The sequence below is a fragment of the Lithobates pipiens genome, unplaced genomic scaffold, assembly GCF_037356315.1.
Source record: "Lithobates pipiens isolate NorthernLeopardFrog02 unplaced genomic scaffold, aLitPip1_a1.2 Scaffold_1, whole genome shotgun sequence".
NCBI classification, from domain to species: domain Eukaryota; kingdom Metazoa; phylum Chordata; class Amphibia; order Anura; family Ranidae; genus Lithobates; species Lithobates pipiens.
In genome coordinates, this window is record NW_027507685.1 from 28,106,900 (window position 1) to 28,134,879 (window position 27,980).

At 45.9% G+C, this 27,980-nt stretch overlaps 1 protein-coding gene across 1 annotated transcript; it reads right to left on the bottom strand.

Annotated features, from left to right (window-relative positions):
* Positions 1-424: 424 nt before the first annotated feature.
* Positions 425-27,537, bottom strand: TMEM185A (transmembrane protein 185A). The gene is made up of 7 exons (XM_077487136.1): positions 27,372-27,537; positions 24,055-24,231; positions 22,891-23,101; positions 9,065-9,148; positions 8,748-8,924; positions 7,031-7,154; positions 425-2,777 (listed from the first exon to the last, which is right to left on the bottom strand). Exons 1-7 carry the CDS (start codon positions 27,407-27,409, stop codon positions 2,533-2,535), a joined length of 1,056 nt encoding a protein of 351 aa, XP_077343262.1. The 5' UTR covers positions 27,410-27,537; the 3' UTR covers positions 425-2,532.
* Between the last annotated feature and the right edge of the window lie 443 nt (positions 27,538-27,980).

Genomic DNA, 27,980 nt, shown 5'->3' on the forward strand with positions numbered 1-27,980 from the left:
CCACGGAAAAGTTTGTACAAAGTCTGACCGTGTGTATGAGGCTTTACACTTGATGACGGGGATTTTACACAAGCTGAAAACTTCTCAAATGACTTGGGTGTTGGAAGTGGGGAATGTGCTGTGCTTCCAGAGCTCCCTGCATATTAATAATATGGATGGTAAGGATTAGTTCTCTGGAAATCTATGGATAAAGCAGTTTCTGCGTTGTCTCATTAGCAAACCCATAGCTTCCTTTGGCATGCAGTGAATGTATCATTTGTAAAAGAAGGCTTGTACATGTATATAGTGCAAAAAAAGAGATATACATTACTAATCGAAATAAACAGTTGAATGGTTACTATAGATCAATACCTCCGCTTTGCGATGTTCCATTGCTCATCAGCTCTAGTATATTTGTAAATAACAGTCCAAACACCAAAAGATCTTAAGACATTCAAAGAGTTTACTGAACACTTGCAACAGAAACATGTTAATAAAGGTTGGCCAGTAAACTTTACAAGCAACACTGTTTCAGTGCATAATAATTAACATTCAATTCAGATAGTGATTTTTTTAGATCAGTGTGAAAGAAAGAAAGAAAAAAAAAAAAAAAAAAAACACGAAAAAAGGTACTGGCTTTTTGTTTAGACGAGACATCCGACAGTATTTAAAATGTAAATTATAAATGACAAATCTGGAAACATAAGCTTTATTTTTTTACAAACAAATCTTATTTAAAAAAATATTTTGTATTTAACAAATTTATACTGTACACAAGTATAATTTGAACAGAATATATTACATTGCTAAAACAATTTTATAAATACTATACAAACAAGCAAGGCTGCAATACCTACAGAAAAAACAAAACAAAACAAAAAAACAGGGTTAAGATTGGGTCAATGTCTGCTTCTCAAATACTACCATCTTTTTAAGTGTCAAAGGGTATTTCTACTTAGAGATGATCAATGAAGAACAAAACGTCATTTTGACAACCAGGGTATATAATGGCCTTTTACATTTTAAACTGTCATACAGAAATATGGAATTTGTCATGGCTAATAACCTAAACAATAATAATTGCCTGGCTGTCTGGCTTCAATACGGTCACTGATCCAAAACAAGTATGCAGAACAGGATTGGTGACTTTACTGCTAGAATACTACTCAAATAATCTTCCTCCAAGGACCATACCTATTCAAAATTGCATAAAGATGCAGTCACCTACCAGATGCCATGGGTAAATTGCAATTTCTAAAAGGTAGGCATATCAACAAAATGGATTTGCCAGGCTAAAACTAAAAATTTACTTATTGCTTTTGCCTTTTAAAAAGGGTGAAGGTTAGTCCCTCCACCCCAAATTTCTTTTATGAGCAAAAGCCATCCTCCTAATTATTGTTAAAATTCACTAGGTAGACTGAAGTCGGTTTTTACATATAATAGCACTCATGGAGTGTTTAATTTAAACTGGTTAGCTGCTCTAAATAGGGAGAGATAGCCTGGCTACCACACACCTTGCCCAGACTAAGTGTTAAAAGCGTGCCTTTAGGGGTCCCCTAAGAATTTATTGTGGCTGCTCTATTCAGTTTCTCTAGCAGGTGAAAAGTGGGGTCCTGGTTCCATGAAATTGGAGGCAGGCCAGAATAGTGATCCCCTATTTACTATTACAGAAGCAGTGCTCAGGTTTTAATAGGTCAATGTTTCATACATAAAAATACACTAGTGGTATAAAGTAGGTAATGCAAGAGTTTTGCCCAAAGCAGAAGGAGCCTTGCATATTAGCTGCACGTCAAACACAAGAATAACCTTTACAGGTATGCCAAGCGGCATTTCACAATAACATTAATTTATTCTCTTAGCCCTTGTACACACGGTCGGACATTCCGATGAAAATGTCCGATCGGACCGTGTTGTCGGATAATCCGACAGTGTGTGGGCTCCATCGGACTGTTTCCGTCTTAATATCCGACGGACCAAGTTTGAGAGCTGGGCTATAAAACTTTCCGACAACATTATGCGATCGGACTTTGTCCAATCATGTGTAGAGAATTCCGATTGGACAAAGTGCCACGCATGCTCAGATCAAATTCCTACATCAAAGCTATTGGCTACTAGCCTGAACGTAGTCCCGTTGTGACTAAATAACGTCATCACGTTCTGAATTATCGGATTTTCCGGCAACTTTGTCCGACGGTGTGTATGCAACACAAGTTTCGGACAAAATCCGTCAGACAAAATCCGACGGATTTTGTTGACGGAATGTCCGACCGTGTGTACAAGGGCTTAGAGGTCCAAGCATGTAATGAGTAGCTACATTGATCATCTGTTAACTGAGCTGACATGGTCAGGGAGAGAAGATTTCAATGCAGCAGCACTGATACTGTTATGCTGCATTTTAAAAATAAAGTTTTTTTAAAAAACAAAGCAAAAGAACAAAAATGAAGTGAGGTCAGTAGCGTATATAGTCTGGTCTCATTGTGAAGAGCTGCTTTTACCCTCGGGCTGGAAACAGGTAAGTGCACCTATGCAAGTTCTTCATGTCTTGAAGTCCCTTTAATCTGGCATATCGATGTTCAGCTTGGGAGGAGGCACCACATATTTGCCTGGGCTTTGTGTAATTACTACACCAGTCTTTTTTCGAAACATTGGGGCAATTTTGGGAGGTTCTGGCACAGGCGTTTCATCTGCATCTTCACTGTCCTCATGATGAATATCATAGGATATATTGCCGTATTCCCGAAGAAAAGGGAAGATCTCCAGCAGGAACTGGCAGAAGTCTTTGCGAATGCCAAACCACCCTGGAAAAAAAAAAAGATTGTGATTTGTTAGGGTACTGTATAGCCAATACTTTCCTATGCTTCAAATTGTGTTAAGGCACCTAAATCTTTGACAAACTTTCCCAGACCCAAATTATGAATTATCAAATAGATTTTTTTTTGTACTCCCCACACAATTCTTTCCTTGGGAGTTCATTGTGTGACACAGGAAGCCTTAGGCTGTGGGGGGTATACCGCCACCGCAACAAAAAAAGGTGGGCAGGCCCACGATAATCTCTCCTATTCCCAGCATGCCAATTTTGTAACAAAGCATTAACAAGAGCAAGATCAAAAAACACCGGTCCCTCATTGCACTTCAAGAACAGGATTTTATGGCGAGTACCAAAATCCTATTTTCTTGTTCATTCATTGAGGGATATAGGCTATTGAGATGTCCAAAAGCAGTACAACTTTGGGGTGGTTAACAGCCTGAACGTCTACCTGGTAGAATAAGAATGTGTGAACAAAAGATCAGGTAGCAGCTTGCAAATCTGAGAAACTAGTGGAAAGTGCCTTGACAGAAAAAGATGGCACCTGATAAATCTGAAAGATGGCGAGTCTGTGTGACCGAAAAACGGTGGAAAAAGAAGCCAGGTTCACCTGTACAGAAACCCCCAGAAATGACTCCGTCTTTCTGAAGGAAGCAGTGGCTGTGACGTAAAGGTCACTCCCAAAGCAAACTACAGACTACAATGTCCTGGTTGACGCAAGAGACCAAAAACTACTCCAGTCCTCAGGTCCCCCACTACAGGTCATGTTTTCAGGCTTTCCATTATTTTGCACAGGTGATTTGATCAGTTTCACTGCCTTAGTAATTACCACAGTCATTTCATCTGAGAAAATTCCTGAAAACATAACCTGTTGGGGATACTTGAGGACTGGAGTTGAGAAACATTGCTTTACAAAATAAGGCCTACAGCTCAGACCCTTGCTTCACAGAGAAAGTGGCAACAAGGAATGCAACTTTGTGAATGAAGGTAGACGGTTCAGCAGGGACTGGCCGAATTTTTGATTTTGATGTATGGGCAGGCCAGTTGCACAGAAGCCGATCTACCAATCAACTTTTGTACACCAGCCTGTCTTTTTTTTTTCCTGAACAATCAGTTCCGCCAGCTATAGGCAGCAACACTGATTAGTGTGTTCTGACGGTAGAAAGGGCTCTTGTCATCAGAACACAATAGTACAGCGGGGGTGATTCATAAAGTGTTTGGACTCTAGTGCAGCTCTGTATAGAAAACCAATCAACTGCCATTTTTTTTTTTTTTGTCAAAGCTTAATTGAACAAGCTGAAGTTAGGAGGCTGATTGGCTACCATGCACAGCTGCACCAGATTTTAGTAATTCAACCCCTGTGTGTCATGCACAATGAGAACAATTAAAGGAATGTTTATTGGAGCCCCCAGGTACAGTGGGACTGTCTCTATACATCTAAAACCAGGCATATTGCACTGCAAGGTGGAATGCAATGTAGCTCTGGTACGAGGGCAAGCCTTAGACACTCACAAGCCCCACTGATGGGTCAGGCGGTCAATGGTGACAAGATAACTGTAAACAGAAGACAGAGGAACCAAAGAGAATTCCATGTGCGACTTGCAAATGAGAGCAGCAGTGATAAGAAGTTTCCTCAATGAGGATTACTGGGAAAGAGTACAGAGCAAACACACACATTATATATATATATATATATATATATATATATATATATATATATATATATATACACACACACACACACACACGACAATCCACACAGCAGATGAACTTAGCACTTGATTTCTCAGCGTTAACCTCTTCCATGGTAAAACCAATGGAGTTTTAAATGGCATCCAGCCATCCTAGTGTCTAACTCTTGGTCCTTAGCCCTAACGTCCTACTCACAAAGTGAGTCTTCAAAGACAGGGTCACACCTGGGACTATGGAAAAAGCTGTGGACCACAACACAAAAGTCTGGAAAATGCCACAATGCAGAGACCAGTGCCCGAAGGTCACAGTCCAAGCTACTGGGGCCCATGTACTGCACTGCTGAGGAAAGGCTGGTCTGGATAGTTGCATATACAGTAGAAACCTGCTCGGCAGTCATATGGCAGGAATTTTGATTGTAGAAGAAATAGTAGCTAAAGGTTCGTTTTTTCTCCCTGAAGAGCAGAGAAAAGGCATCCATCCTCCTAGGACACTAGCAAAAAAAAAAAAAAAAAAAAAAAAAAAAAAAAAAAAAGAAAGAAGGCATGCTGGGAGTTAAACGAGTTATCCTGGGCTAGCCCAATTTTTTTTAGTTTGTTAATGTCCAATCCACCAATAGAGAACAAGACACCCTGACACTCAGTCTTTCTGTGTCCCTCAGTGTGAAAAAAAAAGAAAAGAAAGGAATGCTTGGTTCCTAAAGCTAGGTACACACTAGTTGAAAATTGTCTGAAAACGGTTGGTTCAGAAGGCACCGGCCAACTTTCAGCCCGTGTGTCTCACAACTGGCTTCTGACAAACGAGTATGCTGGAAAACCAGCATCCGATCAGCACGCGCAGCCAATCACTGTGTTCTGGAAGGGGGCAGCCCCCTTGTCAGAAGACAACAGCACAATAGAGAGATCAGGGTGTCCTAGCAACATGGCGTGGCCGTATTGGGACGCCGTCATATGACATCGTCCCAGAATGATAGCCGCCCCACCGTCATTTGACTGTGTGCAGGCGGCAACTGATTAAAGGATAACTTTACTTTTAAAAATAAATGCACATTTTTTGCAGGTAGCTTTGGGTGTAATGTCAGGCTCCTGCAGACAGCCAGGCAGTTACTGAATGACAGGAAGCTCAATGAACTACTCTAGAGCGCTCATCAATGCCCTAGTAGTTCATTAAAGACTACAAGCCGTCAGCCTCAAAGGCTGATGGTAGATCATTGAGTTACAGAACTGAATGAATGAATGAATGAATGAATGAATGAATAGGCCTTGTACCATCCAAATAGCCAAGATCTTTTTTAATTGTTACAGCGGGTGTGGGGTGAAGATCCCTGACTTAATAAAAAAAATATCGCAGATCACTGACAATTAGTAAAAAAATAAATAAGAAAATAATAAAAAATGCCATAAATCTATCCCCTATTTTGTAGACATTTCTACGCATCAATACAATATACACTTATTGTGATTTTTTTACCAAAAATATGTAGAAGAATACATATGGGCCTAAACTGATGCAGGATTTTTTGGGGGGGATATTTATTATAGGAAAAAAGTACAAACTATTGTTTTTTTCAAAATTGCTGCTCTTTTTATTTGTGAAAAAAATGTGATCAAATATCACCAGAAGAACTCTATTTGTGGGAAAAAAATAAATAAAAATAAAAATAAAAAAAAAGCACAAAAATTATGTTTGGGTACAACGTTGCACGACCGCGCTAGGGGTGCAACGGATCAAAAAACTCACGGATCAGATCGTTCCTTGGATCAGAGTCACGGATCGGATAATTTTTCAGATCAGCAAATAATTGAATTTGCAAAAACCTGTGAAAATTCCACCGCCATATAGTCCCCACTGTAATATCCACGTCATCTCCCCCACTGCAATATTGGCAGAGCATGGCTGGTTACGGCAGAGCATGGCTGGTTACGGCAGAGCATTGCAGAGCATTGGCAGGGTATTGCAGAGCATTGGCAAGGTACGGCAGAGCATTGGCAAGGTACGGCAGAGTATTGCTGGGTTGGCTGTCAAAGAGCAGTGCTGTGGGCACTACAGATGCAGCCCACAGCACTGGATCCATCCGATCTCTCCCCCTCCACTGTACAGATCAGTACAGAGAGGGGAGAGACATGATGCCGGCTTATTTACAAGTGATCGCTCCATCATTTGACGGAGCGATCACATTGTAAACGACCTGGGTGTAGAAAGATGGCCGCCGCTTCGGAGCTAGGCTGAAGCCGCGGCCTTTCCTAAGACCATGACCGCGGAGCGCTCCGCGGCGTGTGCTGATCCGAGTGAGGTGACCCGTTCGGATCATGGATCGGCGACGATCCGTTGCACCCCTACGCGCTATTGTCAGTTAAAGCGGCGCAGTGCCGTATGGCAAAAAATGGCCTGGTCAGGAAGGTAGCAAATCCTTCCAGGGCTGAAGTGATTTAAAATAATCTGTATATCTGAACCCCAAAAAGGTTTACTTAAATTACAAGGGTGACAATCTAAAGCTTCACTGTAGGCCAGGATTTTATACGCTTAAAATTATTTGCTCTACTGATTACTACTCACAGTGATTGCCTCCTTTTTGCCCAAACGTTGTTGCCATCAGAGTGATTAAAGAAAGCCATAAAGGGACAAAGATTGGGATGTAGGAGAACAAGTTATGGTCATCTAGTCGATGTACAAGCAGAATCTAAAAGACAAATATAAAAACATAAAATCATCAGTAAAAGTCAATAACCCGGTCTTTTGTCTAAACACAAAATAACACAAATATGAATTGATAAAAAGCCAACTCTGGGCAATTTTTTTCATTCCCCCCAGGAGGAATAAACATAAAAACAGCTCTCGCTGCAATATTCACCATCCAGTATAATTCAACATGGAAAACTTAGAAGATACTTTAACCCCCCTGGTGGTATTCCCGAGTCTGGCTCGGGGTGGAGATTTTGTACCAAAAGCGGTAACCCCGAGCCAGACTCGGGGCCGCATCGCTGAATGCAGGAGGAGGTTTACCTACCTTCTCCCCTGGATCCAGCGATGTCCCCCCGCTGTACGAGTGGCTCGTCCTCCGCTCGATGTATCATGGAGCCGATCTCCGTTCCCTGCGAGCGTTGTGATGCACGGGGACAGAGAACGGCTCCAAATTCAAAAAGTGAAACACACACATTACAATATAATGTAATCTTACAAATTACATTGCTTTATGTGATTATTTCACATCCCCTTTGTCCCAAGTGTTCTGCCCAGTGTCCTGCATGCAGTTTTATCTTATAAAAAACTGTTCTTTATGCCTGGAAACTGGAGATTGTCCATAGCAACCAAACCTGTCCCTTTACATCAAAAATGGTTTTAGACCAGCTAGAAAACAGCGATAATAAATTAGAATCCATCACAGAAATAAGCGATAGCGATTTGTGGGGAGATTCGTCATCAAATACTAAAAAGTAATGACTGAATTCTGCAACTGAGCAAATTTCAGTGTTTTTGATTGGATTACATTATTGAATAATTTTTTTTATTGTTATATTATTTGGTATAATTATTTATAGTTATTTATTATATTATATCTTATGATTTGATATTTTCAAACTTTATCATACCCGGGATGTCTACTAGACTCTGGTTTGGACAGATTTAAGTGAGTTATTCTAAGAATTACAGGACTACAATATAAAACACCAAATTTTCATGCAAAATAATTGTACCGCTTTCAGCACCTAAAATCTGAAATAATCATACCGCCAGAGAGGTTAAGTGCAGGGTGTTCAGGGCTCAGCCCCAGAGGAAACAATGCTACAGCACTATGCACCCAGCGTAATAATGCAGAGGACAGTCCTGACATCACATCAGTGCAGATCTGCATCACTGAGGACTGCCCACTACAAAAGAAGGTCCAAAGAGCATTCAGAACATTACAGGATGATGGCCTGAGGAAGATCTGAGTTGGGCTTTAACATTAGCTGACTTAACGTAATCCTGTCAAAGAAACAGAGGCTCTGTAACAGCTGACCTCTCTATTAAAATGCCTGGTGGTCATACTGACATTCTTGCTTCAATGTTGGCCCAGACCAAGAATTCAGATTAGAACGTATGTCTTTTCTCAGATATACCTTATTTGCTTATTTGTTTATGAGCCAGGGACTCAATGTATAAAACCCATTGGTTCAAAATAAGCAGGTAAGACCTACAATCCAGCATTTACACGTATTTGGGTAAATGGCATTTAAATGTGACCATATTAGCATGAGAAATATTTTTGTTTGCATTGTCAACTTTAAAATACCTCAAAAGTAAGTAACGGCACAACTATAGCCATCCAACTAACTGCCATGGTGATATGTGTCCGTCGTTGTTCGGCTATGACGTCCATCGATCGCAAGAAAAGGACAGACCACACAATATAATACAAAACCACCAAACACAGGAAGGACATAAGAATCCAGAGGGGCACACACACCACCTAAATAGAAAAGAAATGGTTAAATGACACATTAAAAACTACCACATGTAACTAATTAAACCTCAGCTATCCAAGAATGTTAAAGCTGTGGCAGACACACATGGCTCAAATCAAAACTAAGGGGGAAAAAAAATGCTTACCAGCCATGGCCAAGTGATGATGCCGTCAAGTCTTAGTGCAATGAATATGAACTGCAATATATTAACAGAGCACAAGATCTCCAACTGCAAAAGAGAAGAAAACAAAAACATTTTCTATATCTAAATAAGCATAATGTGAGAGTTACTGTATATATATTCCACTACCCCCAACTGAGTGAGATACCATCTGTGCGGCCTTCCTCAGAATACCACAGCCACTTCTTATAATCTTCTCTGCTGGGCCTGTGCATGTTCTCTACAATTGTTATTCAATCCTTTTCATGGACTTCATGGAGGGACACAGGAAGTCTTAGACATTGTTATACTGCACCAACTGGGGGATTGTACACTGGCAAGCCCAGGATAACCTCCTCCTACTCCCAGAAGGCCTTAAGGGCCCCCCCCCCATCATACTTACCTTGGTGGATGCAGCATGGGTCCGATGCTGCATCTATCCCCCAGGGCCCCTGCACTGAAAACCGAGCAATCGAACATCGCTGATCACTCAGTTTTCACAGCTCCGTGAGCAGAGAACTGTAGACTGTCAGTCACAGCTCTCTGCTCATCTCCCTTAAAGCTCATTGGAGTGTAGAGATGTGGAGGGGGCCGAGCGGCCGTCTCAGGCTCTCAGCAGCTCGCCGAGAGGCTGCGCAGGGTGTCAGTCCAGACTTCCATTGTTGGGATGACAGCGGAGTGCCTGGACTGATATCCATGACGTCAGCAGAGAGGAGACTTAAGTCCGCTCTCTGCTGAAAACAGGTCACAGGAGTGCAAAAACGAATTGCACTTCTGTGATCCATAGGAGAAGCCCAGCCAAATGAGCTTTGGCTGGACTTCTCCTTTAATATTGTAGAAAAAGCAGTCCTGAGAGCATGCTCACAAACAGAGGGCTGAAAAAAAAATAGATTTCACAGTCAGTACAAAAATGGAGTTATTACTGTTAACTTACTTTCCAGTAATCTTCCAGGATGGCTTAGATATAGGCTCCTCCCACCTAGCACAGGAAACACATGATCCACATCATAAAAGACAGACCACAGACAGTAACCCCTCAGAATTAATAACTGAAGGCACAGATGAAACAAAAAACTCCCATTCGTGCAACCAGCTTAGGATTACATCATTAGCCTCATAAAAATAAGGGAAGGAACTGACGCCAGCCTAGAAGATTTCTGGAAAGTGAGTTAACAGGTAAAAACTCTTATTTTACCCAGTAATCTTCCAGGATGGCTTACAGAGAGGACAACATAGAACTACCTGATCAGGGCGGGACCACAGCATTAAAACGGGAGTCCACCGGGACTCCGCGTTTTTTTTTTTTTTTTTAAAAGCCAGCAGCTACAAATACTGCAGCTGCTGACTTTTAAATAGTGACACTTACCTGTCCAGCGCGCCCGCGATGTCGGCACCCGAAGCCGATCGCTCGCTCGGCTGCCGGGTCCCGCCGCCATCTTGGGTATGGGAATCAGGAAATGGAGCCTTTCGGCTTCATTTCCCGGTTCCCTACTGCGCATGCGCGAGCCGCGCGGCGCAATCCGGACGGTCCCCGCTGCCTCTGGGAGCTGTGTGTTTCCCAGCAGGCAGCGGGGCACTTGCTGAAGGGGGCGGGCGCTTGCGGAACGTACGCCCCTTTCCGCAGAGAGCTAGCCCGGAAGTGGGTGCAGTTACCTGGATTATCCAGGTAACTGCACCCCCCTCCCCCCTGAAAGGTGCCGATTGTGGCGCCGGAGGGGGGGGGATTCCGATGAGCGGAGGTCCATTTTAGGGTGGACCTCCGCTTTAAGCACCTTCCTCCGACAGCCTGTTTCTGGTTAGAGAACAGGAGCAGTCAGTAATGTTTCATGAAGGTTTGGAAACTGGACCTGGATGCTGTTCCTCAGATCTGGGGAGGAGAAGCGCTGACCTTTTCAGCCCAAGAAATGGCCCCCGCTCTGTCTGAATGAGTTTGGATGTTTTCCAGAGAAAACAGCGATGATGCCTGGTAGGCTTCAATCGTCGCATGTTTTAATCACCTTGTGATAGTAATATTTTGATGCCCGCTTGTCTTAACCACTTGCCTACTGGGCACTTAAACACCCCTCCTGCACAGACCAATTTTCAGCTTTCGGTGCTCTCACACTTTGAATGACAATTACTCAGTCATGCAACACTACCCAAATAAATTTTTTGTCCTTTTTTTTCCCCACAAATAGAGCTTTCTTTTGGTGGTATTTGATCACCTCTGGGGTTTTTATTTTTTGTGCTATAAATGAAAAAAGACCAAAAATTTTGGAAAAAAAAAAAAACACATATTTATTTGTTTCTGTGATAAAATTATGCAAATTATTAATTTTTCTTCATAAATTTTGGCCACAATTTATACTGCTACATATCTTTGGTAAAAATAACCAAAATTAGTGATTATTTGGTCTTTGTGAAAGTTAGAGAGTCCACAAGCTGTGGTGCGAATCATACAAAATTGATCACATCTGAAGTACTGGTGAACTATCTCATTTCTTGTGACCCAAACAGGCCAGGAAAGTACAAATACCCCCCAAATGACCCTTTTTTGGAAAGTAGACATTCCAAGGTATTTAGTAAGAGGCATGGTGAGGATTTGGTGTTATTTTTTCCCACAATTCTTTGCAAAATGAAGATTTTTTTTGTTTTTTTTATTTTTTCTTTCCACAAAATTGTCATTGTAATAGGTTATTTCTCTCACGTGCCATGGGTATACCACAAATGACACCCCCAATTAAATTCTGCTACTCCTACTGAGTATTACGATACCACATGTGTGGGACTTTTTCACAGCCTGACCACTGAGAGAGACCCAACATGCAGGGAGCGCCTTCACGTGTTCTAGGAGCATAAATTACACATCTAACTTGTTGACTACCTATTACACTTTTGAAGGCCCTGGAGCACCAGGACAATGACACGCGACACTGATGGCACGTGACCCTGATGTGACACTGACGGATGGCACAAATACGTGGCACTGATGACAGATGGCACAAATACGTGGCACTGATGACAGATGGCACAAATACGTGGCACTGATGGCACAAATACGTGGCACTGATGGCACAAATACGTGGCACTGATGGCACAAATACGTGGCACTGATGACACAAATACGTGGCACTGATGACAGATGGCACTTATACGTGGCACTGATGACAGATGGCACTTATACGTGGCACTGATGACAGATGGCACTTATACGTGGCACTGATGACAGATGGCACTTATACGTGGCACTGATGACAGATGGCACTTATACGTGGCACTGATGACAGATGGCACTTATACGTGGCACTTATACGTGGCACTTATGACACTTCACACTGACAGGTGGCACTGATGACATGTGACAGGTGGCACTGGGGATACATGGCACTAGGGACAGGTGGCACTGGGGACGGGCGGCATGTATAGGTGGCACTGGGAACAGATGACACGGTTAGGTGGCATGGGGACAGGTGGCACTAATAGGTGGCACTGAGGACAGATGGCACATGTGTGTGTGTACAGACGCTGCAGCTGCAGCACGGAAGCTCTCCCTCCTCACACGCAGTCTCTGTGTGAGGAGGGGAGCCGGCGATGAGAGATCTCATATGTTTACATATGAGATCACCTCTCATTGTATAGCCCGATCGAGTGCTAAATGGCCACTGTGATTGGCCATTTAGCACGATCTGTGATTGGCTGTGTCCGAGGGACACGGCCAACACAGAACTTCCCCGATGCACGCCCGCGGCGGCGCGCATTAGGGAAGTAAGCAGTTAGCGTCTCTAGCCGTCTTTTGGCTATAGAGTGGGCGCAAAGTGGTTAATCTGGACTCGAGAACAGAACAAGCAAACTAGAGGTAGATCTCCAAATCTCTCATCCTACATAATCTTCATTCAATGAGACACCTATGGACATTTAGATAAATAGGCCCTTGTATCTATCCAGCAAGATTTCTGCTCCAATACTATATTTTGTACTAAATTTATATTATATATATATATATATAATCTCAATGGTTTTTCTCCCCTCTGAGTGCTGGTACGACAGCCATGGTTAGTTTAGAAAGGAACTGGGTAAAAATTAACCTGACAACTTTATGAAAAACAGGAGCTCTGCCCAAAGTTGGAAGTCTGACTTCATATGGCACATTGAGATGCTGGTGGTAAGTTATGCAGATTACCGCTTCAGGAGACTGAGCCTGTAGTAGTAACAGAACATTTAGATTGACTTGCTATAGCTGTCCTGTTAGGAAGGCTGAGTAAAAGAGACGTACTGATGTCTAACGTATAAAGAGTACTGAACTTAAAGCAGCACTCTGGGATTTTCAAAGAAAATTTCTTACAGGTTTAAGAGATATGACTGATTCAATTTTCAGGAAGGCAGCTCTGTGATTCAAAAAATGCATCATCTTTTCTGGCAGGGAGGATCTTTTAGAACAGTGATTGCACCATATCCTCTTCTCTCTAACTAATCAGCCTACAATTCCCATAAATCTTTGGGAGTGAATGTGGGAGGTACTCTAGGCTTGTACATGTAAATGTGAACTCACCCACTTAAACATAAATCACACCCCTCATTCTGCAGCCAGCAAGCCATACATAACACACAGTATGATAGGTTACAATAATCATATTGCCTTTACTTAACCACTTGCTTACTGGGCACTTAAACCCCCCTCAGTCCCAGACCAATTTTCAGCTTTCAGTGCTGATGCACTTTGAATGACAATTGCGCGGTCATACAACACTGTACCCAAATGAAATTTTTATCATTTTTTTCCCAAAAATAGAGCTTTCTTTTGGTGGTATTTAGTTACAGCTCGGAGTTTTATTTTTTGCTAAACAAACAAAAAAAGATGCAAAAAAAAATAAAAAATAAATCATGTTTTAATAGTTTGTTATAAAATTTTGCAAACGGGTCATTTTTCTCCTTCATTGAAGTGCGCTGATTAGGCGGCACTGATAGGCTGCATTGGTGGGCACTGATGGGCTGCATTGGTGGGCACTGATGGGCTGCATTGGTGGGCACTGATGGGCTGCATTGGTGGGCACTGATAGGCTGCACTGGTGGGCACTGATAGGCATAGTTAAGGCGGCACTAATAGGCACAGATAAGGCGGCACCGATGGGCACAGATAAGGCGGCACTGATGGGCACTGATAGGCATAGTTAAGGCGGCACTAATAGGCACAGATAAGGCGGCACCGATGGGCACAGATAAGGCGGCACTGATGGGCAAAGATGGGCACAGATAAGATGGCACGGATGGGTGTCACGGATAAGTGGCACGGATGGGTGGCACGGATGGGCACTGATAGGTACCACAGATAGATGGGACTGATGGGCACTGATAGGTGGCACTGCTGGGCACTGATGGGCGGCACTGCTGGGCACTAATGGGCGGCACTGCTGGGCACTAATGGGCGGCACTGCTGGGCACTAATGGGCGGCACTGCTGGGCACTAATGGGCGGCACTGCTGGGCACTAATGGGCGGCACTGCTGGGCACTAATGGGCGGCACTGCTGGGCACTAATGGGCGGCACTGGGGTGCAGCACCTTTGAGGCAGATTTTGGGTGGCACTGTGGGTGGCACTGCTGGGTGGCACTGTGGGCACTGCTGGGTGGCACTGTGGGCACTGCTGGGTGGCACTGTGGGCACTATGGGCACTGCTGGGTGGCACTGACAGGGGGGCACTTACTTTATTTCAGGATGGCACTGCGGGTGGCAGGTGGGCACTGGCAGGGGGCAGGTGTCCGTTTAAATTGCTGGCCGTGATCGGGACTGATGTCCCGAACACGGCCGCCGGCGATCGGCTTTTTTTTTTTCTCCTCACGCTGTCAGCGCGAGGAGGAATACTAGCCGATTACCGGCTCCGTTTTATCACATTATCAGCTGTCATTGGCTGACAGCTGATCACGTGATAAGGGGTCGGGATCGACCCCTTACACGGATCGGTGATCAGGCGAGTCTCACGGACTCGCCGATCACAGAGCGCGCCGCGCGCGCCCCTCAGGGGGCGCGCAGGCCGCTCGTAACCGGGACTACGTCAATAGACGTAGTCCCGAAAATGTGGGTCCGCGCTATTGCCGTCATTTTGCAATAGCGCGGTACCCAAGTGGTTAATGTAATCATTACTGAACTGTAGACACATCCCATAACTATATTATAAACACTGTACTCTGCTGTAATTCAGTATTCAAAATATTGCTCCTGCTGCAGCTTTGAGATCATTCTAAGCCCTTGTACACACGGTCGGAGAATCTGTCAGAATGAGTCTTATCGGACCGTGTCATCAGATAATCCGACCGTGTGTGGTATGCATCGGACTGATTCCGTCCGAATCTCCGTCCGACCCAATTTTCCAACATGTTGGAAAGATTTCCCGACCAACTGGGCTGGACGGACCTAATCCGATCATGTGTAGAACATTTTCATCGGACCAAGTGCCACGCATGCTCAGATCAAATTCCTACATCAAAGCTATTGGCTACTAGCCTGAATGTAGTCCCATCATAACGAAATTACGTCATCACGTTCTGAAAGATCGGATTTTTCGCCAACTTGGCCCGACCGTGTGTATGCAACAGTTTCGGACACAATCCATTGGACTAAATCCGACGGGCAAAATCCGACGGATTTGGTTGGCAAAATCTCCGACCGTGTGTACGTGGGCTAACAGCAATCCGTGCCCCCCCCAGTGCAGCTCATCAGTGCACCCCCCAGTGCAACTCCGTGACCTACCAGTGCATGGCGGGTTTGTTAGCACAAATCCCCGGATGACACAGCATGCATCTCTGGCTGTGACAGGTATTGTATGAGGAAACACTGATCACTAATCTCCCGCCGGATTGGCACAGTGCGCTGTCAATCACAATGCCAGCGGGAGATTACAGTGATCAGTGTTCTCGCATACAATACCTGTCACAGCCAGAGATCCAGGCGGATTGGAGGGGCGGAGGCTGGCCGGAAGCAGGAGGAGGAGGATGACACCACCTCCATGGGAGTGACAGACTGGGGGCTGTGAGACCCCTCTGCCCACTACAGGAAATAGAACTCCCTGCTCGCTGTGGATCGAACTACAACTGGGCATGTCAGACCGATGGCTGAGCTTAGAAGAGGGATGGAAGCCAGCAGTCTTACAAACAGGATTTTTGGCAGGCAATAACGTTTTTTTTTTCAGCAAGTTCAGCAGGCTACTGCAGAGGAACTACAGAGCTCAGAAGAACATGGATGGCAAAGTTAGTGAAGGTAGCAGATCAGCAACAATGACATGGAAACATTTTTGCTCAGAGTTGTGACATACCCAGTCATCAGGTATAGGGATCAGAGACATAGCAAAACGTGATACCACATCTACAGACCATAATCCTACCCATTAGTGCTGCCAGGAACACATCACATGAAGGAGCCATCTACAAGTTTTACACTGCTGTATAAATCCTAAACCCTAGGAAAGATTATAGTGACCACACAACCCCAATTAAAGGGCTCAGTGATGCAAACGATAAAGCTTTACAAACTCAACGGCGATGTTAAAGTGAATGTAAACCCAATTCATGAAATTTGAGCTGGGCACACATACAGTATATACTGTAACTGCAGTGTTTTCTTATCTCTCTTCAAAAGCACCAAGTCCAGTAGCCGTCTCCTGCTCCTTTCTTCTGTTATTATCCTAACTTTTGACAAGTTCTCCATCAACCTAGGCAAAAGCAGCCATAGTTTTGTGCTGGGGAGGATGCTACAAAAAGGGATTAGCAGAGTGCTGAACTATTCAACGAACAGCTGAGAAAGTCTCTAACCACATGAGCCTTTCCTCCAACCAGCTGTCTTGCCTGTATGCCCAGACTACATTTCCAGTGCTCAACAGAAAGAGAAACGCTCCAACACGATCTGAACTTTCTAAAGAATATATAAAGCTGAAAGACAGCAGATATGCAAGTAAAGTCCATGCAGGGAGATCTGCCCCATCCCGTGCACCATCTGAGGCCACTCACCCCACTGGGCACCTGCAAGGGTCCACATCCACACCAAGTCCTTCCTGGAGGAAGAACACCAAGAATATAAAAGAGGGAACCTCCTCAGTTACCTTTAAAATTATTGATTTGCAAATTAGAATTTTTTCTGTATGGCCTGAGAGATTGCATAAATATACCTTGGTAAGGTCTCAGCGACCAGAGATTCTCTCAATGAGAGATTCTCATGTACACACCTGCTGTCCATGAATATTCATGCATCTAAGACAACCTACTGGAGATTGTACGAGACAATGAAAAAAGTCAGGTAAAAGCCTCCCAATTCATACAAACAGTCATTAGAAATATTAGGTTGAGTTTCCACTAGTACGACATGCCATTTGACCCTGAACACAAAGTCGCATGACAAGTCACAGCCCATTGATTTCAATGTTATCCATTCCAATCCATGTGACTCAAAGTCACAGCAACCTAGAAAAGGTCTCAGCACCACCCTGATGCAACCTCTGATGCAAACATGATCCAGAGGCTGTAAAGTTTGCTCAAAGCTGCACTCCAAAGTCGCAACAGAGGAAACGTAGCCTCAGAGTCCATACATTAGATCACATGAGGCATGAACCACAAATGGTACCAAAAGAATTGAACCCAAATAACACAAGCATAAGCACCAGTGTTGTGTAAATAAACAGTTATAACATACTTGGAGAAGTGAGAGGTCAGAGACATAGCGTACTCGTCTAATACACCCCCCCCCCCCCCACACACACACACACACACACACACACACACACACACACACACACAGCAATTCATATGCATTTAATGCCACAAAACCAACTATTTGTATAATCACGTCATAGATATAGCCTCTCTGCCTACTAATCTATCATACATCTATTGTGTGGTGGAACCCAGGAAGCTCCAGGTGATAGAAGTCTAGGCACACAAACTGCAGTGCATAGCAGATACCGTTACCCCATAATAGGTACAGCTTCAGCTCCTAGACATAAAAAAATAAACTACATATTAAAAACAATGTATGTTAACAGAGATTGCTGTACACTTAACTTGCTTTATATAGCCCACACGAAGGTGAGCGACAGACAAAGTGTCCCAGCTTATAACATGTCCAAATCTTGTGATAAACGAAAGCTTCTGACACCTTTGGTTAAGCCCTGAAGTGTGTAACAGTAGCAAATCAGGCGGCCAACGACTGCAGGTATTTAACAAGCAATTAAAACACGGGTTTGGCCATGCAATCCTTGCATGGAGGTTACGCCCAGGAGCCTGTCAATTGAATGTTGCAGGGTCCAAAATTTATTTCTCTAGTTCAGCCTAGGGGGGGGGGGGCTATTGCTCGATTCCCAGTACAAAAAGTCATAATTAAACCACAGAAGACCCCGCTAGCTGTGGTTTAATTTCTGAAAGCAAAGACTATAATTTATGGTAAACATGTAGTAAACAGACCCCAGGATCCCTGCACATGCACAAACGTGAATTAAGTGTGGGAAGGAGTTAACAGGCTGCAGCTTCTGATCTCTGAGATTGCCAGCCCCAGGCTCTGCAGATTGTAGGTGTGGGGGCCTCTGCCTTCAAAATGACCACACTAATGGTGGACAGGAACACACAGCACATTCACCCTGTGTTTGTAAGAAGCAAACACCCACAGCAACCAGTACCCAAAGAGAGGACATCTTTCTAAGGGTAACCCACCTTGTGGCCATCTACCAAAATTAAAACAGGTGTCATGGTGGAACCAGAGTATATGGTGTACCTTTACAAACCAGATAAAGTCTGCAGTAATATTCCTGGGAAGTTTGAGGTCCGCCTACTGCTTCCTTGATCACGCTCCCTCCCTGGTGTCTGTTGATGGCACCCGGGTATACTCACAAAACCCCCCATATAGCTGTCCATTCAGGGGGACCTGCAGCATAGCAGGCTGCATACGGTCCTGGCTTACCAACATAGTTCACCTGCTTCTGCAGATGTGCGCTCCTCCCCCCATCTGGAGGTAGTCAGGGACTCTGAATACTTCTGCTCCAGCCATGCAGTACTTCCTTAAAAAGATTTGGGGAGGCCAGCGGCCGTGATCCAGCCATATTAATCAGCAAACATCAGGATTTTAGCCAGCAACAGAGGATATGGTGCTTGACCAAATGTGAGTAAGGGAGGGCTCCCCTAGAGCCTCAGCGCCCATGAGGATAGCTGCGTCTCCTCCGGCGAAGGAGCCTTTCCTAAAGAGCATTTTTTCCCAAATGCTCTTTAGGAATCCCTTAATCTGTACACCATTTCAGAGAGCGTTGCAGCACTGGAGCTGGTATCCAGGCAGTAGATAACCTGTACTTGCAGGCTGTGCATCCATCCCTTAGGTGGTTGCTCTTTTTCTCCCATCCTCTGTCCTAGAGTGAGAGGACGCAAGGCAGAATGAGCCATTTATAAAGAGACAAGGTGCAGACGGATCACCCTATGACCAGCACCCATCTACCTAGGGAGACCCAAATGAAGCCCCATCACTAGAAGGAAAAAAGGGATACACACACAGCCAGACTCTTCAAATCAGCCCTGCCGGTCTGTGGATAGTACAGAGAATAATCTCAAAACCCCTGGTGCCCCCTTCACCAGGGAGCAAGAAAAGAGGAACCCCCGTTTGCCACTCTCTTGCCTTAGGGCCAGAGTCTGCAGGTGTCCCAGACCTGCTTCTCTGCTTACAGTCTCCTTCCTGGTGACTTACCAGCACAGGACAAAATGGCTTCCACCATCTTCTCTGAAGCCCTGAAAGGTCAAGCAGCAAGGAACCTGGTCTGTGGAATGAAAGCCTCCATTGGAACAGTGAATGGAGCTTGTAGCCCCGACCACTAGGTCAGTGTTTGCTACCCGCTCTTCTTTCAAGGTAGGAGCGCAGACCACTACGCTATTGAGCTTAGCACCAAGCATCAGGACACCATAAGTCCGCACTGTCCCCTGAAGACTCACCTGAGTCAAACTCCCACACTGCCAGTGTACCTGAAACTACAGGCATGCTGCTGACCAGACTCCTGTGGAGAGAGGGGTCCCCTGGAGTAAAAATTCAAGACTCCCTTTCTAGGGAAGCCCGAGAAAGTCCAAGCTACCTGCCTCCCCAGGTTCACTACCCCTGTTCTGGGATGCTGTAGCCGGGAGGTCCCTGCCACCTAGCAAGAAGACCAGAGAAAAATAACAAAATTTCTTCAGAGTTCCTGTCTGACTGGAGGAAACACCAATACCGAGGGGCTACTGCCTGTGGTCCGTCTTTTATGATGTGGATGAGTTTCCTGTGAAAGCTGCTGTGGCTGGATGGTGTATTAAGATGCAAACTGTCCCAGTGTTCTCAATTGCCCACAGACGTCCCCACATTTTGGATAGTGGAGGCGCACCCTCATACCGAAGATTTTATCTGCGGGGAGGGGAGATTTGGGTTTGGATTATGACTGAGAACAAAATGCAGTAAACAAAAAGGATTTTTTTCTGCGCCTCTACCAAGGGGTGAATCATCCCAGTCTTCTTTTTCTGGGGAACTCTTGCCACCAATGGCATTGTCTCTCAAAGACCATGCGATGCAAGCACATTTTGAATGCAGGCTCTGCGGCCCAACAGAGTCCTCCTCATGTTCACTTACCTTCAATAACTCACTCACACTGTAGCTCAAGGCTGCAGGCATGAGTTCCAAAAGCTCCGTGAGCAAAGGGACCAATTGCCACAGTGCTTAGATCCCTTCTAATAGCCTTTGAGCAATCAGCTAGGGTTTGACAGATTAGGGTCATAGTCGAGAAAGGTTGCAGTGCAGGGCCTGCCAGAGAAGCAATCTCTGGAATGGGCCTCTAGCCGTTTGTTAGTGGGGTTTTTAAAGACAAGTGCATCCTCCACTGGGGTGGCAGATGCCATGTTAAAGTGATAGTAAATTCCTGCATTTGATTTTTATTTATAGGTAAGCTTATAAAAAAAAAAAAAAAAGTAAATTTTAGGTAAAATATTTCTAAACCTGCACCATTTATAAGGTATTCCAGTGAGAAGCAGCCGGTGATTTCATTGACGCATGTTGTCTGAAGGAATGGCATACCTGTGCCGTTCCTTCAGAGCTCTGTGCCATGGCCGCGACTCCCGTGCACATGTGTGGGAGTGACATCTTAGCAGCCGCAAATCTGGAAGGAAGACTGAATAAAGATAGAAGCCTCTGCAGCGGGGACATTGCACCACCTGAGGGCTTAATTTCAAGGTAAGTCTTTCATATTGTGCTAGTATGAAACGCATTATTTTGTTTTATTTTAAAGTTTTCTACCGCTTTAAAGACAGGAGACTGCCAGATCTGAAAAAGCAGTCCGCTTTTTAACAATATCCTTTTCAAACAGTTACAAGGCTGATATTTGGGAGGTATAAAAGTCATGCCACAAAGAAAAACTGAAAACCGCAGTTGCAGCAGAAAGGTCTTGGTGGACTTGGAAGACCTAAAGGAGCACAGACTAGGGACAGCACTGGTAGAGGCTACCACAAGCTTTAAGGTGATGCGTTAAGCAAAAATAAGAGCCCAAATTGTCTTTTTCAGTTTGGGAGTGATGGGATGGGAGAGCATGGACTCCTCGGTGTAGGTTCATCTGTCAGAGATTGTACAGACTCCGAGATGAAGATAAAGTCTGAAGGTTCATAGACTGTAGGCATATCAGGCAATTAGTTGCAGGAGGAATCTATTTTATTTAGCCACTGGCTGAGGGAGAAGGAGGAGAAGGAGGAGGAGGAGGAGGAGAAGGAGGAGAAGGAGGAGAAGAAGGAGGAGAAGAAGGAGGAGAAGAAGGAGGAGAAGAAGGAGGAGAAGAAGGAGGAGAAGAAGGAGGAGAAGAAGGAGGAGAAGGAGGAGGAGGAGGAGGAGGAGGAGGAGGAGGAGGAGGAGGAGGAGGAGGAGGAGGAGGAGGAGGAGGAGGAGGAGGAGGAGGAGGAGGAGGAGGAGGAGGAGGAGGAGGAGGAGGAGGAGGAGGAAGAAGAAGAGGAAGAAGAAGAGGAGGAGGAGGAAGAAGAAGAAGAGGAAGAGGAAGAGGAAGAGGAAGAAGAAGAGGAAGAAGAAGAGGAAGAAGAAGAGGAAGAGGAAGAGGAAGAAGAAGAGGAGGAGGAGGAAGAAGAAGAAGAGGAAGAAGAAGAGGAAGAGGAAGAGGAAGAGGAAGAAGAAGAGGAAGAAGAAGAGGAAGAAGAAGAGGAAGAAGAAGAGGAAGAAGAAGAGGAAGAAGAAGAGGAAGAAGAAGAGGAAGAAGAAGAGGAAGAAGAAGAACGGACACTGTATGGACATCCTTATTATCAGAGATTTTGGCATTTGCTGATTTTGGAAGAAATCACCACCTACTGGGCATACATGCAGACATTTTTTAAATAAAATAGAAAATACATTTAATAAAAGAAACATAACCCTCACTTTAAATCAATGCTTAGTAATTATTATCTTCATTATTCTAATGTCCTGGTTAGACTATTAAAGGGGAGTTCCACTCAAAAGCAGAGCTTTGGCTTATCTGTCTACTCCTCCACTCTGGTGCCACATTTGGCACCTTTTGGGGGTGTGTGTGTGAACGGGTACCTGTTTTAGACAGGTCCCCCTTTACCACTTCTGGAGATGCCGCTGTCCATCGGAAATTCGGCCCCCCTCCTTCCTCCACCACCGGGCCAATTAGAAAGTGCAGAGCTCTTCGCACATGTGCAGTAAACCGACAGCTGATCAGAAAATCTGCTGGGGTGCCAACATTGTGGGAATCCTGGACAGGTAAGTGACCCAATATTAAAAGTCAGCATCTACAGTATCTGTAGCTGCTGAATTAATTTTTCGTTTTTTTAATTTTCTTTCTAGACCCATTTTACTTACTTCTAGAGAACGGTCATGTCGGAACCCCCATACACAAGCAGCAACTGAAACCGGAGACACAAAGAATAGAGGCATAAAGACCAAGAGCCAGAAGTAGTGGTTTCCTCTCTCGATTCGATCACAGACAAGAACTTCAAACATTAGGAGCAGCAGGTGAATCCCCACCGCTATAAGCATTGCTTTAAACTCCACACAGGTTTCACCTTCTGCCCTGCAGAATCAAAAAGAATAAAAATGTTACAGAAAACACCTGAAGAAGAATAAGATTGCACATTTAATGCATACTGAAAGATCTATTACAGAGAACACATCACATACAGTATTAAAAAAAAACACTCAAATATAAAAAAATCTTGTGCTTGCCTGTTCTGACCAATGAATACTTTTATCTTTATACTGACTAGAGTTTAACTGGGTCCTGGTAATAGATAATAAACTCCATCACATCCATACAGGTTGGCACAGGTAGACAATGGGTATTTAATACCTTATGCAGTACTTGTTTTAATATTGGTTAGCACTTTTGCCAACAATCATATGCAGGGTGTGCTCAATATTTATTGTGTTTTTTTAGGGCGGATGTAAAAAGAGGAAGTAAACTCTCCCACTCTGATGCTTCTTTTCATTTAAATTTGTCTGAATTTCTCACTTCCTGTTTCTCTTCAGTAAACTTCACACCATCATCCGAGCGGTGGTTAGTCAGCCAGAACAGCTTACTGAACAGCTTACTGAGGAGGAACAGGAAGTGAGAAATTCAGACAAAGAAAACAAAGAAAAAACATTTAGAAGTGAAATCGAAGGAAAAGTTAAGTGAACCAACAATGCACTAGCTTAAAGGAACCTATTTAGAAAATTAAAAAACGAACCTTTACAACCCCTTTAATTTTTAAGTCTTGACATGTTTGGAATCTGTTTACTCAACACGACCTCTTTTATAATTCACTAAAAAAAAAGTGGATAATATAGCAGGGTTGAATTACTAAAGGCAAATTGACTGCAGTTGCATTATTCTCCAGTGTATTTGCATTCTGAAAATAGATAATGTTTGTAGATTTTAACTCATCTTCAGGCCTAAAACTGAACATTTTAAAATGTATGCACAAACTAAAAAAAAAAAAATAAAGTCTCTGGCGGAACGGTGGTAAATAGCTGCTATTACAATACCTGTACTGAGGGTTTCGTGCCCATACTCCGGTTCCCACAGAGGCTCCAACAATTACCATCAGTTTCCATAGCCATATTGGTGCAAACACCGCCCAGTAGCTCCACTGTATAATACCATCAAGGCGCAGGGAGAGGAGAACAGAAAACAGTAACAAGCAGGCGTAGATGAGAAATTTACTGCAAAACAGAAGACAATAAACATTACAGGACGACCATTACCAGCAATGGCGTATTCAATCCATGAAGATGAAGCAACGTCCACTGTATAAAAACGAAGGAATGCTTCTCAATTGCGCATCTCATAACAGTTTTGTTTACATTGTAATTATGTGATACCCCGACCGCTTTACCGCCAACACTAATCCGTTGTGTCCGGTAGACACAGCAGTCACAGGAGCAGTGTGCCCATGTGCGACAATGTCTGGCTGTGCCACCCACTTGCAGTAAAAGTTCTGTGGGTGGGACGGTAAGTGGTTAAAAGAAACTACGAGGGATTTATAACGGCTGCGGTTGACATGCTGCTGAAAATGGCCGGAGGTCTCTGGTCTCAATACCTTCTGAGCCAAAAACCTAAATCATTCTTCAGTACCAGTTTGACCCCCTCTTCCCAAGTTAATGCCCAGTAATATCAGGCATGAGGCAGCTTGTGACTCTCTACCTGTACCAACGATGCAGAGCCAGGTCTGTCAGATCTCTGGGCCCTCCCGGTGTGCTGTGGACCCTTCTTCTGCTTCCTACATGACTACGTGTAGTATAGGACTGCCATTCCACCACAGCAAGCTGATCTATACAAGACACGGAGGATCTGTGCCATTGCTGGCAGAATAGGTCAGACCTCCATACCAGCCAATGTACCCAGCTAACTTTACCCCTTCCAGGGCACTCAGCCACCCTCCCCCCCCCCCAATACAAGGGCATCCGGCCCCCTTCCTCCTCATGTCAGGGCATCCGGCCCCCATGGCACCCAGCCCCCCCATACCAGGGCACCCGGCCCCCTCACCCATATCAGGGTACCAGGTCCCTCCCCCCATACCATGGCACGTGGCCCCCTTCCCTCCCATATGCCAGGGCAACCAGCCCCCTTCCTCCTCATGTCAGGGAATCCAGCCCCCATGGCACCCAGCTCCCCCCCATACCAGGGCACCTGGCCCCCCTTCCCCCCCATATAACAGTGCACTTGCCCCCCCTCTTATATCTGGGCAACCGGCCCCCTTCCCCCCCACCATATTCCAGGGCACCCGGTCCCTTCCCCCCATATCAGGGTACCCGGCCCCCCCTTCTCCCCCATAGCAGGGCACCCCCCCCTCCCCCCAATATCAGGGTACCTGGCCCCCTTCCCAGGGCCGGTACAAGGGGTGGGCAGAAGGGGCGGAGGATGCCCTGGGTGAAGTAATATATTGTAGGAAGGGGGCGCAGTTCTGGGCAACAAGTGACTACCACCGACCACCCCTACAACACTGCAGAGCTGTGCCTGCTTGCAAAGATGTGCCAAGTGCAGACTAACTGGGGGAGGGTGTCAAGCCAGCACCCCCTCCGCAACTGAAGCGGTGGCAGCACTGTGGGTTAAAGCAGCGGCGCAGTGACAGGCACAGGCAGGGAGAGGCGAGTTATATTGTGATGCAAGGGGGAGGGGGTGTGCAGGGTGACACCGCTGCACCTACCATCCCCTCCTCTTGTGGCTGCAGGCTGTCTGTGCGATCCCGGATGTCACACAGGCACAGCCGAGCAGAGCGAAGCTGTTTATGTATAAACAGGGGGAGGGGATCTGCTGAGCATGTGCCGCCGCTCTGATCTGAGGTACTGAATGGGGGGGGGGGGGTGTCTGCACACTGCACTGAAGGGGGGTCTGCACTGAACGGGGGCTATAATAAAGGGGGACATTTACATTGAACGAGGGGGGCTACACTGCAGGTGGTCATCTGCACTGAACAGGGGGCTCTGTGTAACATGCAGGGGGTCTGTGTAATGTAAAGGGGTCCAGAGATGCAGGGTGCTGTGTAACGTAAAGGGGCACAGGGGCCTGTGTAATGTAAAGGGGCCCAGAGGTGCAGGGGGCTGTGTAATGTAAAGGGGCCCAGAGGTGCAGGGGCCTGTGTAATGTAAAGTGGTGCAGAGGGCTGTGTAATGTAAAGGGGCCCAGAGGTGCAGGGGGTTGTGTAATGTAAAGGGGCCCAGAGGTGCAGGGGGTTTTGTAATGTAAAGAGGCCCAGAGGTGCAGGGGGTTGTGTAATGTAAAGGGGCCCAGAGACGCAGGGGCCTGTGTAATGTAAAGTGGTGCAGGGGGCTGTGTAATGTAAAGGGACCCAGAGGTGCAGGGGGTTGTGTAATGTAAAGGGGCCCAGAGGCGCAGGGGGCTGTGTAATGTAAAGGGGCCCAGAGGCGCAGGGGGCTGTGTAATGTAAAGGGGCCCAGAGGCGCAGGGGGCTGTGTAATGTAAAGGGGCCCAGAGGCGCAGGGGGCTGTGTAATGTAAAGGGGCCCAGAGGCGCAGGGGGCTGTGTAATGTAAAGGGGCCCAGAGGCGCAGGGGGCTGTGTAATGTAAAGGGGCCCAGAGGCGCAGGGGGCTGTGTAATGTAAAGGTGCCCAGAGGCGCAGGGGGCTGTGTAATGTAAAGGTGCCCAGAGGCGCAGGGGGCTGTGTAATGTAAAGGGTCCCAGAGGTGCAGGGGGCTGTGTAATGTAAAGGGTCCCAGAGGTGCAGGGGGCTGTGTAATGTAAAGGGTCCCAGAGGTGCAGGGGGCTGTGTAATGTAAAGGGTCCCAGAGGTGCAGGGGGCTGTGTAATGTAAAGGGTCCCAGAGGTGCAGGGGTCTGTGTAATGTAAAGGGTCCCAGAGGTGCAGGGGGCTGTGATAACGGGTAAAGGGGGTCAGTGGTGCGGGGGATCGCTGGACTTCAGGTTAGCAGAACTGGGGGGGGGGGGGGGGTTCCAATGTAAGTTCACCTTACAGATTTTCTGTAAAGTGAACTTTTAACCATTTGCTGATCACCATAGTACATACAGTACAGCTACTGCGACAGTATTGGATTGTAGTGTTGTGTTGTTTTAAGTGTTTTCTGGTTTTGAAAGGACACTGGCTCTTTCTTTATAGGGGGGGGGGGGTACAGTTTGCCATCCTCGCCCTGGGCACCAGATGGCCTTGCCCCATCACTGCCCCTTCCCTTGTATCAGGCATTGCAGGCCCCGTCTAGTCGGTCCGGTCCCCCCAGCCATTCCCTTCCCCTCACTAGGCCTCAGACTCCTCGGACTCTCCTATCCGCTCTCCGCACACTCCGAGCCCCGGCTCTCCTCCCTCTCAGCTCCGTACACAGCGGCTCACCTGGGGTTGAAGTCCTGGAAGAGGCCCCGGAGATTCATGGTGTCCCCCCTCCCTCTCCGGGCTCTACACACAGGACATGTCCACCGACACCGCTCACCGCCTTCTCCCTACAACATGCGCACACACCCGGAGCACTCTGACTCTCCGGCCTCCTCTATATCAGTCATTACGGTACAGGGACCTGCGAGCTGCAGTAGGCGGAGGAAGAGAGTTGTCACTGAAGTTTATCACCGAGGACACCGGGGGAGGGAAGGGGTGTCCGTGATCAGGGGACACAGTGCTGGAGATGGGGGTGATCAGGGGACACAGTGCTGGAGATGGGGGTGATCAGTGATCAGGGGACACAGTGCTGGAGATGGGGGTTATCAGTGATCAGGGGACACAGTGCTGGAGATGGGGGGTTATCAGTGATCAGGGGACACGGTGCTGGAGATGGGGGTTATCAGTGATCATGGGACATGGTGCTGGAGATGGGGGTGATCAGGGGACACGGTGCTGGAGATGGGGGTGATCAGGGGACACGGTGCTGGAGATGGGGGTGATCAGGGGACACGGTGCTGGAGATGGGGGTGATCAGGGGACACAGTGCTGGAGATGGGGGGTTATCAG

Bases quoted from the DNA above. Each gene is read 5' to 3' on its own strand.
- TMEM185A (XM_077487136.1), bottom strand. From the start codon at position 27,409: ATGAATCTCCGGGGCCTCTTCCAGGACTTCAACCCCAG. The intron at 7,155-8,747 runs GTATTTTAAAGT...TTTGTCTTTTAG, and splicing joins TGCCGTTACTTACTTTTGAG to ATTCTGCTTGTACATCGACT. The intron at 2,778-7,030 runs GTGAGTAGTAAT...TTTTTTTTCCAG, and splicing joins GCAAAAAGGAGGCAATCACT to GGTGGTTTGGCATTCGCAAA.